This window comes from Cladophialophora carrionii, assembly GCF_000365165.1.
Source record: "Cladophialophora carrionii CBS 160.54 unplaced genomic scaffold supercont1.2, whole genome shotgun sequence".
NCBI classification, from domain to species: domain Eukaryota; kingdom Fungi; phylum Ascomycota; class Eurotiomycetes; order Chaetothyriales; family Herpotrichiellaceae; genus Cladophialophora; species Cladophialophora carrionii.
The window spans coordinates 2,616,096-2,632,088 of NW_008481827.1; the positions used below are offsets into that span (position 1 = coordinate 2,616,096).

Here is a 15,993-nt window from a genome sequence, read left to right on the forward strand (position 1 = left end):
AGAGAGGAGGATGTCGGACAGAGAGCTTGTGATCGTGATCAGGACCAATTGGGCAACAGGTGGGCTGAGCGCAGCTTTGACTTTGAGCTCCGTGCGATACACGGCTCGAGACCAGGATGAATAAGGCGCGGAGCTGCGGGAGACGGGAGCATTGCCAACTCCCCAATGGAACGATCAGGCTTGGACAGGCGGGTGAAGAGGGTGCATCACAGTCGCAATGACAGCATCGATGATGCAGGAAACCCTGTTGGACGGCGACCGACGACAGAAACAAAGGGTTCGAAGCGCGGCAGCCTCGAGGAATTTCTCAGGCCCAACCGAGAGCCACAGCAGTTACAGTGCTCGTCGAACAACACCCGTGATGCGCGGCTCTTTCATGGCACGTTAATGTAACCTCTCTGTTCCAGAAAAGGTCGACGAGTCACGCGCGACCTCACAAAAAATCAAGGATCCAAACTTGTGGGATCATCTAGCTCGCTGGGCTGCCATCCGGTTGGTTTGCGGCGCCCATGGAACCGCGGCGGGTGATTGCGTACATGTATTCTTCGCCTTTGCGCAATAAGCAGCCCGCTGCGTGCAATCAGGGCAGTTAGCTGCCTATGATTGCGGGCATCTGGACTGGCTCCTTCAGGTGTCGGCGGTGGTGATAGGCCCCCGGAGCGAAGTCTAGGCCTCTCTAGCCTCTGGATCCTGCCTGAACAACCGACTGGCCCACCACGTTTCCGCCGACCGAGCATGAAGATCCACCGCGACCCGATCGTCGAATCTTTGCTGCACGAAATCTTTGAATGATCGGCAGGTCAAGCATGGGAAAAAGGCCACGAGGCTGAGGCTCATGCCGCGATGCGATGATCGTTCCTGGTATATCCATTGATCTATCTACGTACTGACAAAGTCGAGTTGATGTCCGATCTGTCTTGCGCCGAGAAGCCTGACCAGGCCTTGGTCGCCCAGTCTTTCTTGACGCCACCAAAAATATAGGCCCCTGTGCCTGGAGCTGGACAAACGAGTGACCAGATTTGGAATCGTAGATGACACAAAGTGTTGCTGAAGGAACAGCCTCCGTTAGCCCTGAATGGTATATGTACCCCCTCGGTGAGCCCATCCTGGCCCTTAAACGCCCTCCCAACCTTTTTCCTTGCTTTGCAGCAGCCCTGTTTATCCATGCCTTGGTCCGATGCAGCCTCAGGTCGGCCAAGGAAACCCACTCATCCCGCTGGGGACTACCGACGTCGATGTCCCCGGTCGCGGTCTTGCTCATCATCGTCCACGATGATAATCCTCTCCCGACGAGCATGGCGATCCCCTGTGGCAGCTCGTCGGGCATCCGCGGCCTGCTGTCCGCGCTGGTAGTCATCCCTAGCTCTGTCTAAAGCGGATCGGTTGGGATCACGGGTTTGTGCCCCAGCAGGGGGGTTATGGACAACGACAACCTCTTGTCGTTCACGAGGAGGTCGGGCTTCCATGAGCTGCTCCCGCTGTCGGTTCAGCCAGTCTTCTCGTCTGGCAATATCTCGCTCGCGTTTCTCCAGAGATCTTTGCCGCTTTTCGTATTCGAGGTCTGCTTGGAGTCTTTCGGCCTTGTCTTTGGCCGCCAGAGCAGCAAGCTCAGCATCGCGACGCTCGAGCTTGAGTCGTTCCAGGTCCTCACGCAGCCGCTGCACCTCAGGATCCGATACGGGGCGCCGACGTTCATATTCTTTGGGAGGTCGATCATGCTCCTCGTCGACCCGGGCCCCCGACATGTAGTACGTGCCGCTGTCGCGCTTGCTGCGAGGTGGCGAGGGACTTTCCACCTTTGGATGAGCGTCGTCGTCATCGAAGTGCTCATGGACCACTTTGACTTTGCGGTACCGTTGAGGAGACCTCTCCTCCAGGACGTATCGTTTTGGTTCATCCTCATCGCGTGTCTTCTTTGGTGGCAGCTTAGGAGGTAGCGGGGTGTAAATATCGTCTTCCGGGTCTACCGCCATAGTGTGATATGGTCCTCGAGGCGAGGACGGAGGAGTCAGGCTTCGTCGCTCCTGACGGCGGCTTCGAACAGGTCCTTCTTCGATGATGTGCACTCTCTTCCGACGGCTTCGGAAGAGGTTGTAGAGCTTCGATCCGAAGGTCAGTCGCTCCCTCTTGGGTGATATCTCTCGAATGATGCGGTATGTACGCACCTGTGGTTCTCGTTCGATGATGACGGGGTTCTCTGAGTAGTATTCGTGGCTCCTGCGGCGTCGATCGGACATCCAAGGGCTGACTGATGGTTGGCTAAGTGTGTCGATGGTGATGATGGGATCGATCCTTCGTTCTCTGCACACTACCAAGGGGGATACAAATGGTCTTGCAGCGGGAGGATTCCACTGTGGATGATTCGGGGACAAGGAGGGGCAGAAGAGTACGTCGGACGAGTAATAAGTTCTCTGGTTGACTTCGTGCCTTGACTGTTGATTTTGGATAGATGCCTAGAATCCTTCTTGGCTGAAGATCGTCGACATCTTGAGGGATGGCCGGGTTATAACCACCTTTGACAGCGAGTGTCAGGAGAGACGGCCTTGAACAACGGTGCAGAGCATGGTGATCTGGTGCAGACAAAATCGCTTGCCACAAGTATATTCCGATTCCATTCCGCAAGGCTATGGAAGTGGCCAGCTGATTTGTTAAGGGCAGTATCAATGCAACTAGGTTCACTGAGATAATGGAACCGGATCGTGGGCGGGTCGGCTGGACGAAGAATGAGATTGCTGATTGGGGACTTTGGTATTCAATGCAAGGGATAAGATCCTTTTGGCCCAACGCACCGCTGCGAGATCATGATTGAGGTTGGCTGCTCATGGGCATGACCGCATTTTGGGCGAATTCCCACCCTGGTTCGCATGGCGAAAATAAGGCAGCCTGGTGATTTGGCCTGGCGGGTTTTGTCCATCGTGCGAAGTCGACTTGCTCCGAGGTTCTCGCAACTTCGCACGGGTGTCTGTAGGGGCACGCACATGGGTGTCATTAGTCACATCACCCTACCTGCTGGTTCTCATGGGGGCTGCCTTTCTTCTAGCCCCCATGTTGTTTCGTTTGCCTGTTGAAAACAGGGTTGGGTGGCGGTCACGATAGCGGTCGCAGAGATGTGGCGCCAAATTATGTCAGCCATCACAGCAACGGCGGGCAGCTACGTTTGTTGCACAAGACGGAGGACGGGGTGATGAATCCGAGTCGACCTCTCTTCTCCCGCCATCAGAAGGGGCCAACGGCGACGGGAGCGTCAACCTTAGCAAGCTCAGTCCAGGAGGAAATTAGCGCTGGGTCTCCCAAAAGAGAGACTGTTGGTGTGTCAAAGTCGAACCCCTCAAGACCTTTGGAGAGCCGCATCGTGGCCGTGCAGGCGCCACAATTCAGGCCTCATGAAGCATCCACCAAATCACCTTCGATCGTGCTTAGTACTGCCGGAATTGGCTAGCACCAGAATCATCAAGGGCCTCTTGGGTGTGTGACGAAAGGTACGCAAGGATACTGGCATGCCTTCGCAGCATTTCGTACCCAATGCGGAGTACTTCGGGCGGAAACGCCATACTGACCACACTGTGTAGGCTCGCCGTGCCCAATGTATGCAAGGCTCGATGAATGCTCCCATCGATAGTGGATGAAGCCGCCTTACGTTCGAAGAGAAATCACGGGGTCGCCGACAAACATGTGCAGATGCTGTTGATGCGGGTGGGTGTGAGGCCAGACGAAAGGGTTATTTGGCCACCTGTCCTCGCAACACACCACCAGAGGGCAAGCGAGCTGTAGCATGGGCAGCCTAAGTCCTTTCCTGTTGTGTAGTTCTTCCGGGCTTCTTAACGTCGTGGAGCGGCGTGCGTGCTCCATACTGTGAAAATGGAAACGGTAGAATCGTCAAGTGACCAAGCTGTGAAAATGGAAACGGTAGAATCGTCAAGTGACCAAGCTGTGGGATAGGTACGGGTACCCAAGGAGGTCAAAGCTCTTTGTCCCTGGACGCGCTGAAGACCAGGGTCTAGCTGCGACGTCTAGGAGGCTTCTACAGCCCCCAGTGGCTGAGTAGCCGCCGAGACGTTGGCAAGGCTGACTGCATGAAAATTGATTTTGTCTGACCTCACGACTTCGCGGCTTTCCTCGCCATTACCGTCGTGTGGCATGTCAGACATGACTGGTGAAGCTTTGACCTGCCGATAAACCCCGGCCACCACATCCTCCTCTACGGGGTACGGAGTATCTTCTCCATTGAAAGAACTGTCTCAAAGGAACCCGTCTCAAGGCTCCAGACCTTGATGACATCATGAACACATCGGAAGACCTGCCGGGTGCCTGCAAGGCTAACAGGTGCATGGCACAGGACTTCTGGGTTAGGGTGACCCAGCGGGATCGCCCTGGTGCAAGAATTCGTGAGTCAGGTCCTGGTGAGCTGCTTGTTTTTGTACTAGGTAGAGTTAGGAATGCAAATCTAGACATTCTGGCAGTTGAAAAGGTGACAGTGACCCGGCAGTTACGTCAAGCCCACAATGCAACACCGCATGGTGGGCGATGGTCGTTGCAAGGCTGACGAGTTGTGCGGAATAAGTCACCAAAAGACCGACCGGTGAGTAAAACCGTTTTGATGGTTAGTGGCCTTGAAGGCTATATGGTTGCAGCGCACAAGCCGCTGGAGTGCGACCCATAGAGCTCCCTCTACCAGGCCTCTCCTACAACTTTGCTCTGGTCATCTTTGGCAGCCATGATGGTGGTAATGAGACACAGTGACAACATGACGACGACTTGTCGCAAGGGATCAAATTCAGGATATGGGAAATTCGTAGCACGTTCCTTTTCCACAGGCGAGACTGTGTAGTCTGTACTCTGTACCGAGGAACTTGGGAGTAATGTATTCCAGGTTTGAATTGTCCAATCAACGTCGCAAGGTGTGAGCGGATTATCTTTATTCCAGCTACGGCTGCGCACTGCGCATCTCTCGACTGCCATTCAGCATGCCTCCACACTCCACCAATGCCTCACCTCTACCAATATTTAGAACCCAGTCTTTCAAAACTCTGCACTCTGAGAAATCGTGACAAAGTGGCCCAAGATGCCTCACGCAGCGCCTTCGCGCGTCGCTCCTACCGCAACCTCAGACCTCGAAGCCGGCGCTGTCCTCAAACTGGGCGAATTCGCTAACGAAGTCACGCTCAACCTCTCCGAAGCACGCATTGTGCTGCTCAAGACCCTCGATACCCGTCAGAAGAACAACACGGTCGTCAATCCCACCGAGAACCTCGAGAAAACAAAGGACTACCTGGAGATCTTTGCTGTATTCAAGAACCTCGCCGAGGCGCAAGAGGTTGAAGGCATTATCAATGGGTACGCCCCGAGTCTGGAGAGGTTTGAGAAGTCTCAGTTGGGTAGTCTGGTCCCAACATGTGCGGATGAGGCGAAGGCCCTGATCCCCAGCCTGGAGAAGAAGGTTGAGGATGGCATCGTGGGCGAGGAGGAGATTGAGGGGATCTGTCGGGAGTTGCAGAGGTTGAAGAGACAGGCGGCGCTCTGAAGAGACAGCCTTCACACATTATTCCTCTGAATTTGGAATATCTCAAGACATGCCATGGCGAACGCTGCCCGTAGTCCGCATCACCGCTTCACGATAAGACAAACTGGGCGGAAAGTCGCACAATGACGTTTGAGGGAGTGAGCGCGCCCAAACAGCAGGGCCGCGCTAGTGACAGTATCACCCGGAGGACAAGTTTCTTCAGGTGCTGACGACGCCTGGAAGATAGTCGGCGTCTTCATACCTCTCGATTGTTCAGCTATCGAGCTGGCGTCGAAGCAATCTACGTCACAATGGCCATCCAATGGCGAGCAGCATAATTGTCGATGGCGAGAAGGGAGTGAAGGAGGACCTTATGCCCAAGAGGCCATATCACCGGCCAGTCCTTAGCTGAATGCTCAGCGCGGGCCGTGATTCCAGCAGTCAAACAGCCATGTTTACCACCTGCTATTCATGTCCTTTGATGACGAGTGTGTTGTTCGGAATAAACAGAGGTGATAAATAAAACACCCTTGCTAAAAATGAAGCATTTACAGACGGATCTCCAGCTCAAGCTAAAGGCCTCCTGTTCGTTCCACTCTATCTTCTTACATCTTCTCTCACAAACGTCGCCTCCCTACTTCCAGCAACCCGAACCCAACAGCCCACCCACACCTGTATATCCTAAATCTGCGCCCACGTTGACAAGATGATACAGACGACCGATCTGGCTCCAGCTACAGGCGCTCCGATGGGTATCAGGGAACAACTGGGCCTCTACAGGCTTCTTCTCTGGGAACGATTCCGTCCACAACATGCAGAATCGCAAGCGACTTCAGAAAGTAGTGCTGCTGTTGAACCCGAATCAGACAGCCAGTCCTCCCAGCTTGCAACTGCGACAACTCCTCGACCTGAGACGCCTATCCTTTCATTGCCTCTGGCGAGCAAGAGGTCACGTTCCTCCATATCTTCTGACCACTCCGGCTCGGCCTGGTGTTCGCTGCCCACGATCCACCCTGGGTACAATGAGCCGCCCAAGCCTCCCTCCTCCTGTGCTCTCCTATCATCGTCAGGAGAAACAGGGCTGGATTCATGGCATTCAAGGATAGATCACCACACAGAAACCATGAGACACCGATCGTCCTCTACTACATCTTCTCGGCCCTCGTTTACTTCGCTGTCGTCGATCGATACGGGCTGGCGCGAAACACCCGAGCCGCCGCGACAGATCTCCAGGCCGGGACCAAAGTCATTTTTGCCGGCGTCCTCGTCAAGCTCCCAAGACACCGAAGGGACGCCACTGCTTTTTGCGATGCCCGGTCCCGAAGTCACAGGCAAAAAGTCGGCATTGCGGTGGAATGTGCGATCAGTCTTTGCGCGGATGGTGAGCATTACCACGAACTGTATCAACCATTGTTTGTGCTGTTTCAAGCGACGGTGCTGATTCAAGAGCTACACTGCTGTGCAATGAGGACCTGCAATAAATAAGATCTGTGACCTAGTGGAGATCAACCCAAGCTTGGGCAGGAAGAACAAGGGCATGTTCCCAGGCTGGTCAGTTGCAGAGGATATGTCTGGAAATAATCATCGCAAGGCTGCAACAGCCTTGTCTTTGTTTTCTGCTCGCCATCCACCGAACTCAACGGTGAGAAGTGACTTTCTCGCGGTGATGCTACTGCTCTTCCCCTTACATGTCACAGCCTTTGCCTTTGAGCGCTCACTCGAGTTCATAACTGCCGCCTCAACACGAGTTGTCACCGCACGCACTGCCTTCTCACGCCTTAACACTCCAGGCACCTCCAGCCTTCACCTGTGACGGCACAACCAGTGATGCTCTCCAGCAGCAAGCAGTACTTAATCTGGTCTGGCCGCCAATTTCCTTCCTCATATTTTTCAACCAACACAACATACATCTTTCTGAGACTGTCAAGACCCATTTGCCGAATCCACAGATTCTGCACAAGTTGACATGTCTAGCAGCCGAACACGCGTCAGTTGCCCTCCAGTCCACCCCCCTTGCCACCAGTAACGTAAATATCCACCACTCCGTCCCTTACTAACGCAGTGCCAGCAAACGACATACATCAACACCACGACGCACTTCCCCAACGGCCGTCGACGCATCGAAGAAGAACTCGTCGTCCGGACTCGTGGGGCCCCCGTCCCCTATCCCAGATCGCCACACTCTCCACCAACAACAGCAATCATGGCGCGTCGCCCGTCTGCTATATCTGGTTCAATCTTCAAGGCCTCGCGGTTCCCCCATCCGTTCTACGAAGCGAACCCCCATCGACGAAGGTCCTACGAACGGAGCCGTTCCAGGTCGAGGTCCAGGTCGACAATCCGCTTCCTCCACGAAGGATCGATTCGTTCCGAAACACGGGTCAGCGGGCGTCGATCGCCGATCAGAGGGGTGTGGGAGGAGAGGGAGAGTTCTTCGGCGAGCGGGAGCCGTGGCGGGAAGGGTGTTCGGTCGTCGTTGTCGTCGTCGTCGTCGTCGTCGTCGCCACCGCCACAACCACAGCCACGGCTGAGAATTCAGCCGCGAGGTCAGAGTCGAGGTGGTCGAAGTCGAAGCTGGAGTCGAAGCTGGAGTCGAACTCGGAGCAGGACGCCTACCCGTCGGCCATCGAGTCGGTCCCACGCTCTCACACAAGGAAGGAAGAACGACGATGGCTTTATCAAAGGCGCACTTGCAGCGTCGGTGACTGCACTGGCGATCCGGGGAGCGAGGGATTTACTGGATGCGTCGGGAAGGCGAACGAGTCGGAGTCGGAGTGGGGTTCGAAGTCGAGGTCGAAGCCGACGATACGAACGTAGAAGTTGATGGTGCTCGTCTCGGCTGAAGCGGGGGGTTAGCTCTCGCGCTGATGGTACCGAGCTGTTGAGTTGGGTTGAGTTGAATCGAATCGAGTCGAGTTGAATCGAATCGAGTCGAGTTGACTTGGAAATGGATATTGTCGGGCAGGATAGCCTATGCTAGCCATTGACAGTGCGGCACATGCAGCACGTCAGGGCAGGAGTCTACACAGGACGTCTACAATCATTCGATTGTTGGCCCTCAGCGACGTTTTGTCTGTTTTCTAATTAGCCTCTGCAGAAGTATCGCCACACGCTTAGGAGGCAGACGAAAGTAAAGCTGCCGGGACGACTACGTGGGTTTGAAAGACGATTCCGCAGTTGTATTCTCGACGGTGTGCTTCCCCATCCCTAACAAGTGGTGACACATACAGCACATCTACTGCAGATCCCATCTCGCTCGGTAGTCAGGAATGGCGGTCAGGCGTTGATATATGGGACTTTATATCATTCTTCACTTCCTTCAAACTATCCATTCGGTCACTTGCTCGCTCACTCACACTCTCGGTCACCCCACTGACTAACCTAGTGCGCAACACTAACAAGGCCAACCACCATGGACAAAGGATGGCGTCGCTCTTGACATAATCTCCGAGTCTGAGTATTGTGATTGAGATATTAAGGTGACGCACAAAACTCCTGAGATGGCTGTGACTATCTGATAAGACCGAGGCTGGCAAGCAGAGCCTTAAGAGCTAGGATCAAGGAAATGGACATCCTCATCCAGACCCAAGCCATCAATAACAGCTTGTTTTCGTAGTTATTATCCAAACACCTCGTATCTAAAGCCGTTCCAAACAACGGAGTAGTCGACAGTAGCGTTGTCCTGGTCGAAACATCTACCAGCCGAGCTACTGTATATGTCGCAGCGGAGTTGCCAGAGGAGGTTATACATCGTGTGACCCAGCGGAGACACCGGGGTCGCAGAGACGACGCTTGCTTTCAGTATTAGTGGCGGTGCCAGATCGCCTGGCAGCCAGGGATTTGGGACAGTGGGGATTGTGGTCGTGTAGAAGACGTCTTCAACACGTGACAACCACCGAGGAGCGCATCGCATTATATCGTAGCTGCCGTCTGGAAGGAGGAGGCGACGAGACCCATCATGGGCTCTATGCGGAAAGAAGAGGGAGTCTGACGAGCTGGGATGGCATAACCCTTGCACATCGAGACGAGAAGCCATGTTGGCAGCTGACGGAATAGGCGAGTTGGTTTCCAGAAGAATGCATGGCTTATATGGTTAGGCGGGTCGTCAAACAGGGTTGATCCTCAGAGGCCACCGATTTGGATGTTCGCGTTCTCACAGATGCTGAGAGCTGCTTCATGAACGAGCGGTTCCCTGCAGCTGTACATCAACAGTTTTGTAGACCTGCATCGCTAACGAGAACCAACCCCCTCAAGGTCGCGCAAAAGCAACGCTCCTCGGAATCCTAAAGCTGGCGCAAAACATTTTCTTCTTCGGCGCGACGAGCCTCACGTACCGAATATCCACGTCGAGCTCCGGATCATCGATTTTCACTTCCGAGCCGATATGCTTCGAAATCCTTTCGCAGATCTCGAAAAGCTCTTCCTCTTCAGCGGTGAGCTTCGTCTGAAACAGATAGAGGTGAATTAAGGGTAGTTTCTGCGACGTGTGAGGTTCGAAATCTGTTTCTCGACCGTGATATAGTCCTTTGAATGCGTCGAGGAATTCGATAGCGCTCGCAGGAAGATTCATAACGTAGTGGGAGAATACAGTCGGCTCTTGTAGGACTTTGGCAGCATCGTCGGCCGCTTTCTTGAGCGCTTGGATGTCTTCTTTGCTCTGATTCCTGGATATCTTGACTTTCGCGGGGAGTTTGGCCGTTCGTGGCGAGTTCGCTAATGCTTCGGTGGCTGCGCGGATGAAATGCCTGCCGTCATCGCACGAAGCCGTTACGAAGGCGTCGACTTTATTGCGTTTGATGGCATCCTCCAGGCTGGCGTAAGAGTCGGGATTGAGATCGTTGGCCCTGACAAAGACCTTTCTTTTGCCTGCAGGAATGGCGAATGGTCCAACACCGGCCATGACGTCGCACACGGCCTCGCCTTCGTGGAAAGTCTCGAATACCCGAGCATGTTCGGTGCCCAGCCTCGAATTCCAGTAGACTTTGCCGAAGTTGAATTTGAACTCGCAATCGGACTCGCGCACGGTAACGTCCAAGTCATCGGGCCCGGCGAGGACTTCGTACGGAAATGTTCGAAAGACCGACTCGGTGCCAACGTCGAAGGTCTTATTGATGACTGTGGTAATATTGGGATTCTTGTCCACGAGGATTTGCCCGATCAGATGTTTGTAGGGTAAGTACGGTTCTCGTAAATTCACGTGGGCTCAGATGTGTCAGCCAAAATTCCGCAAAAGCATGGCGCCTGGAACACATACCGACGTGGCCGACCTGGGCAAAGCCTGCCGGAGTTTCTTTCTCCTCTTCCGGAATTTCAGGCAGTATTGCTTCAAGGATGTTGTCTAGCGTTGCCTGTCAGTTATGATGCCGGGGCGATTATCTCGTCTGCAGACTCACGTACGCATCGTCCAGTCGTCGTACGTGAGAGTCAGGTCGTAAGGTCGGATTCGGGCGAGATTGTCATTCACCAGTTTGGTGAGCGTGGGCGACCACGTGCTCGGTCCTGCCAACGGGTCAGACTTGATCCAGAAGTTCAGACAGCCGGATCATACTGTCTGCTTCAATTCCATGTCTTAGCAAAATACACTTCGTGCCGGGAGCGGAGTCGTCCTCTCGCAGGTGTCTTATGGGACTGATCTTCAATATGTCCCCGGATCGATCCAGATCCTTCCGCACATTGGTGATTTGTTTGACGTCGGAGATAGATGCTGCAGCCAAGGGCACGACTTTCCGGAAGAAGGATTTATCCAGAACCTGCATCGACCGATTGACTGGTGGGAGAAAGACCTTTGGCAAATCTGCCGAGTTGAGATTCATCCTTTTGCTTACAACATCTGAAAGGGGCGATTGAGAAGTCGAGTAGAGTCGACGCAAGAAGCTTGCCATGCGCAGTCGCCCGATTTCGATTGAAGTTGACCGAGTTTACCTGCTACAGTACCAGCAGGAGACAGATTTTGGAGACGAATCATGCAAGGCTCAATGCCAAGACGCTATTCCAGGAATAGCGGCTCTACAGTGAAGCACGGGGCATTCCTAGCGTCTCGTAGATTCTCAAGTGTCATCTCGCCCCATCAAAATACAGTACCAGGACATGCGATGCCAAACATCATCCCCTCTTCCACAAGTTCAACAACGGCCCCTCCGGTCCATTGACAGGATCTTGAGCCGGCACTACGACGCTCTCTATCTCTTCGGCAAACTTATTCCCCACAGCCTGCTTGCCCAATTCGCTACGCCACATCGGAGAACCCTTCGAACACAACCCAGTCAGTCAGCACCACCTCCGCGGCATAGCCGGTTCCTCATTTGACACAACAGCGGCCTCTCACCTCAGGATAGACACCTATGTACCGGTAATCCAGACTACTCTGGAGCGAGCAGTGGCCTGTCCCCGCCGGCAGGACGATGACATCTCCAGCGCGGACCTCGATCTCCTGCCCACCGCCCGTGTCATTCGTGCCGCAACCCACCAGGATAGTCGATTCGCCCTGGAAGACACCTGCGCGTAATTCATCAGTATCACTAGGCTACTCGTACCGCGCCGGTCGGGCAGACTGATAGCTAGCTAGCAAGCAAGCCACCGGTCTACATGGTCCGTGGTCTTACCGTAGCATTCGTGCGTGTTCGGGTGGAAATGCTTGTACGCGATATGGCCCCAGACACCTTTCTTCTCCCAGGCGTGAGACTCCAGAAACGCAGTGGTTTTCTCCTCTGAGAGAGGCAGGGGGAGACAGTCCCGATAGATGAGGACCGGCCAGTCATGGTTAGGGCAGTGCTGGTTCGGGGTGAGGTAGTATGTCTCTGGTTGATAGACCATTTTCGGAAACGGGTGTGTGCTGCGACTGTCAGATCCTGTTAGACGGGGGTATAATAAATACCATGTACACCTGGAACGAGACACAGTACTGCAGGCGCAAGTTCAGTCCACCCACTTCTTTTATATCAAGCCGAGTGGGACGGACGGACTAAAGTGCCATTCCGGGTAAGTAAACGCTCCCGCCGAGGCTGAGCCAGTTGCCCAAGAATGCGGAGTAGTCCACTTCAAGCGTTTGTTTCTCGCTGACTCTCCTGCGAGGTAGGTCGCTAGGATACACTACGTCATTGTTCGAAGGGAGCGACACCAGCGGGGACGCAACAAAACGGGCAGTGAGTACTCCGTACCTAAGGTACATAAGACCTGGCGACACGAGAGAAGAACGTCACGTGAAGCGATAACACGATAGTGGACGGCACCTCGTAGCTTGTACCTGCGTCTGTGCTTGCCCGTTCCAACACGCGCAACAACGCGTCGTGCGCGTCGAGGGGTAATTGACTTTCGTACTCCCTATTCGTACGAGGTACGACAGTGTCGATGACGTTCTTGATCAATACCTGGCACGCCGTGCCTGGTATCGCAGACGGAGTTCACGTACAAGCACACGACAAGTTACTCACAGTACACAGGTACATCTGCATTAGTGTCCTACACTGTCCTTTGTATCTTGGGATCTTCTCGCAATAAATACAATCAGCCCACGGCGCGAGAGGATACAACCTGGCCGGGAAACGGGACGGACTGTACTGTAGCTGGCTACGGAGTATACCATCACCGGTCCTCAACACCATGTCCAAAAGGACGCTCGACAGCTTCTTCTCCAGTACGCCAAAGAAACAACGGCTGGAAGGGACGTTGCAACCACTAATACCAGTATCATCAACCCTATATCCGAAACCAAACCAATCCCCCCGCCAATACACGAATCATCCGTCCTACCCGTGGCCAATCCCGCATCTACCGGCACATATCTCGTCGGAACTCGAGCTCCTGGTTACAGCTCAGGGTCGTGAAATCAAAGACCAGCCGCACCTCGACTTGTTGTATTTCCAACCCTTTATCCCCAAATCCATCGAAAGAGAGGTATTCCACTTTCTGCGCTCGGAGCTCTTCTTCTACCGTGTCCGCTACACCATCAAGCGCTTTGGCAAGGAGACGGTGATCAACACGCCGCGCTTCACGACCGTGTTCGGCCTCGACGCGACGAGCCGGTTCGTCGACGATGGCGCCCGGATCGTCGAAGCCGCTGACCTGGACAGGACGGTGCGGCGGGACAAGTACCGATGCAGACCGCGCCCGATCCCGGAGTGCTTGGACTTGTTACGCCGGGTCACGGAAGCGAACACCAATACGACGTATAATTTCTGTTTGGTCAATTATTACGCCTCGGGAAGTGATAGCATTTCGTTCCACAGCGATGACGAGCGCTTCTTGGGGGAAAACCCGGCGATCGCTTCGTTCACGCTTGGCGCTAAGAGAGATTTTCTGATGAAGCATAAATTGCCCAGGGAGGGCGAGGCGAAGCTGGAGACGAGGGACATTAAGCTGTTGCTTGGGAGCGGGGATATGGTTCTCATGCGCGGTCCCACGCAGTCGAACTGGTTGCATAGCATACCGAAGCGCAAGGGTGCCGAGGCAGACAGAGGGCGAGTCAACATCACCTTCCGTCGAGCGATGATTCCAGCCGGCACGGAGAACTATTACCGATATAATGTCGGCGAGGGTGGCCCTTATCAGTGGGACAACTCGAGGAAGGAGATGGTACCGTGGGTGAGAGCGACACCTGATGCTGGGTGACCGATCGACGCACGCTCTCATTGTGCCTTGCGTTTCCGCTTGCCCGCGTTCAGAATCATCCTCCCAAGCGTTCTTGTGACGGAGCGGTAGACGGTCTTGCCCTCCAAGGTGTGCGTGATGCCGCCAAAGACCACGAGGAAGAGGATTGAGAGGATAGTGACCACCAAGAAGCAGAACCAGTACGTCTTCAAGCTGTACTTGTCGTCAATCTCCTTGAGCTGGATGGAGAAATAGGCCGTCATCAGGCTGACAGGAAGGAATAGGATCGTCGCCTTGGCCAGGAGAATGGTTGTTCTTGTCAGCTTCTCGACGGCTTGGGACTCTTTCAAGGCGACCAAGTTGAAGTTCTGCGGTGCCATTAGTCGGACCGATCGTCTGGATTTTGAAGGGGCTCACTCACCATCAGCACAAGCGACTCCTTCTCCTTTATGCATTCTTCGATCTCTGTCAAAGCGTACAACCGAATCCTGTCGAACAGGCGCTCGAATCTAAAGATGGCCGACGAGCCCAACTTGACGTTCGACCCCGAATCATCATCCATGACGAATTCATCCAAATGCGGCAAATGAGACTTGCTGAGGTCTCCAGAGCCAAGGAGGTTGCGTTCATGCATCAATGTCTCCCGTGGTGACAGAGTTCCAACTTTGACATCTCTTGCTGACCGCTGACTCTGGATGACGCGTGAGACAATGAGTTCATAGCTCTGATACATTAGCTTCAGGACCGTCAGCTGCCTGCCCACGTCGTGGACTTGCTGCACAAGCGACACCTTGGCGGCCGTGAACATTTTCTGTCGCATCACTTCCAACTTCTCGCGGTAGGGGTGCTCCACGCGAGCGATGAGCTTGAAGGTCGAGACCCAATCGTCGAACAGGTAATAGAACAGCAGGCTGGCGGCTTCCTTTCGGTCATAGCCCGTCGCGCTGTTGTTCGAGATCTCGTTCAACCATCGCACCCGAACCTGAAACAGTGCGTCCTTTGCGTTGTCTTGATCGTGCTGCCGAGAGAGATGGCGGAAGACGTTGAGGACGTTCCGTCGTGTTTCGAAGTGTGTGACTGCGTCGGCGCCGGCGGGACGCTCAAAGACCGAGACCACGGTGCCATCGTCACAGATGAGTAGGGATGACCATACTCGCTGTCCAGCCGGCTTGCTGTGGCTCGCGGTTGCCTGACCGCCGCCGCCGCCGCCGCCGCCGTCTCTGTTGTCCGCAGCGGCCGTGTCATCCTCATCTGGAGATGTGCTATCGTCCGAGGGCAGGGTGTACAGGGCGTTGAAGCCGACGTAGATGTATCGACGGCCAAAGTCCACCGAACAGAAATGCCACAGCCTCTGGACGACCTCGCTGAAGGTCATGCCTTCCAAGCCCGTTGGATATCCGGGCTTTGGTTGCTGCAGTGTCGGTCGGCCCGGAATGCCCTTCTCCACGTCGGTCGTCCGTGCCCTCGATGTCTTCTCTGGCACCTGCGAAGCAGATCCTGAGCTGTCGCTATCCGCCGCAGAAGTCGCCTGCCGTTCGCCTGTAGTAGTAGTAGTAGTCGCAGCAGCAGGACATAGCAAACCAGCGAGCCTGGGGGAGAGGTCGTAATGCTTGGCCACAGCCTCGATGATCGGCCTCTGCTTCTCGGAAGTCCAAAAGTTGAACCACAACGTTTGACTCTCATCGCGGTTGTCGCCCTGTAACCAGTTCAGCGCTTCTTCCTGACTGACGTCGACTGCACATTGTGCCTTGGCACTGTTGAAGCTGACGACAAAGTTCTCTGTCTTGGGCTGTTGCAGGACAGTTTTGCACGCTGTGAATGCGGCAATCTCGTCGAGGTCATACACCACGTCGCCGGGTGAATCGGTCTGCTGAGCCATTGCCGCATACTACTCGAGGTGCAGTCGT

The 15,993-nt window shown here is 54.5% G+C and overlaps 6 protein-coding genes across 6 annotated transcripts; 2 read left to right on the forward strand and 4 right to left on the reverse strand.

Moving 5' to 3' along the window:
• Nucleotides 1–1,223: 1,223 nt before the first annotated feature.
• G647_03013 (uncharacterized protein) lies at nucleotides 1,224–2,237 on the reverse strand (the record flags this gene model as incomplete). The annotated part of the gene is made up of 1 exon (XM_008727359.1): nucleotides 1,224–2,237. One exon carries the CDS (start codon nucleotides 2,235–2,237, stop codon nucleotides 1,224–1,226), a length of 1,014 nt encoding a protein of 337 aa, XP_008725581.1.
• A 2,825-nt stretch (nucleotides 2,238–5,062) lies between these two features.
• Nucleotides 5,063–5,521, forward strand: G647_03014 (uncharacterized protein; the record flags this gene model as incomplete). Its single annotated transcript, XM_008727360.1, has 1 exon — nucleotides 5,063–5,521. The coding sequence occupies one exon, from the start codon at nucleotides 5,063–5,065 to the stop codon at nucleotides 5,519–5,521; it is 459 nt and encodes a 152-aa protein (XP_008725582.1).
• Nucleotides 5,522–9,749: 4,228 nt separating this feature from the next.
• Nucleotides 9,750–11,382, reverse strand: G647_03015 (uncharacterized protein; the record flags this gene model as incomplete). The annotated part of the gene is made up of 4 exons (XM_008727361.1): nucleotides 9,750–10,702; nucleotides 10,755–10,838; nucleotides 10,898–10,999; nucleotides 11,049–11,382. 4 exons carry the CDS (start codon nucleotides 11,380–11,382, stop codon nucleotides 9,750–9,752), a joined length of 1,473 nt encoding a protein of 490 aa, XP_008725583.1.
• A 220-nt stretch (nucleotides 11,383–11,602) lies between these two features.
• G647_03016 (uncharacterized protein) lies at nucleotides 11,603–12,313 on the reverse strand (the record flags this gene model as incomplete). Its single annotated transcript, XM_008727362.1, has 3 exons — nucleotides 11,603–11,746; nucleotides 11,826–11,995; nucleotides 12,103–12,313. 3 exons carry the CDS (start codon nucleotides 12,311–12,313, stop codon nucleotides 11,603–11,605), a joined length of 525 nt encoding a protein of 174 aa, XP_008725584.1.
• A 786-nt stretch (nucleotides 12,314–13,099) lies between these two features.
• G647_03017 (uncharacterized protein) lies at nucleotides 13,100–14,107 on the forward strand (the record flags this gene model as incomplete). The annotated part of the gene is made up of 1 exon (XM_008727363.1): nucleotides 13,100–14,107. The coding sequence occupies one exon, from the start codon at nucleotides 13,100–13,102 to the stop codon at nucleotides 14,105–14,107; it is 1,008 nt and encodes a 335-aa protein (XP_008725585.1).
• Nucleotides 14,108–14,124: 17 nt separating this feature from the next.
• Nucleotides 14,125–15,965, reverse strand: G647_03018 (uncharacterized protein; the record flags this gene model as incomplete). Its single annotated transcript, XM_008727364.1, has 2 exons — nucleotides 14,125–14,454; nucleotides 14,508–15,965. The coding sequence occupies 2 exons, from the start codon at nucleotides 15,963–15,965 to the stop codon at nucleotides 14,125–14,127; spliced, it is 1,788 nt and encodes a 595-aa protein (XP_008725586.1).
• Between the last annotated feature and the right edge of the window lie 28 nt (nucleotides 15,966–15,993).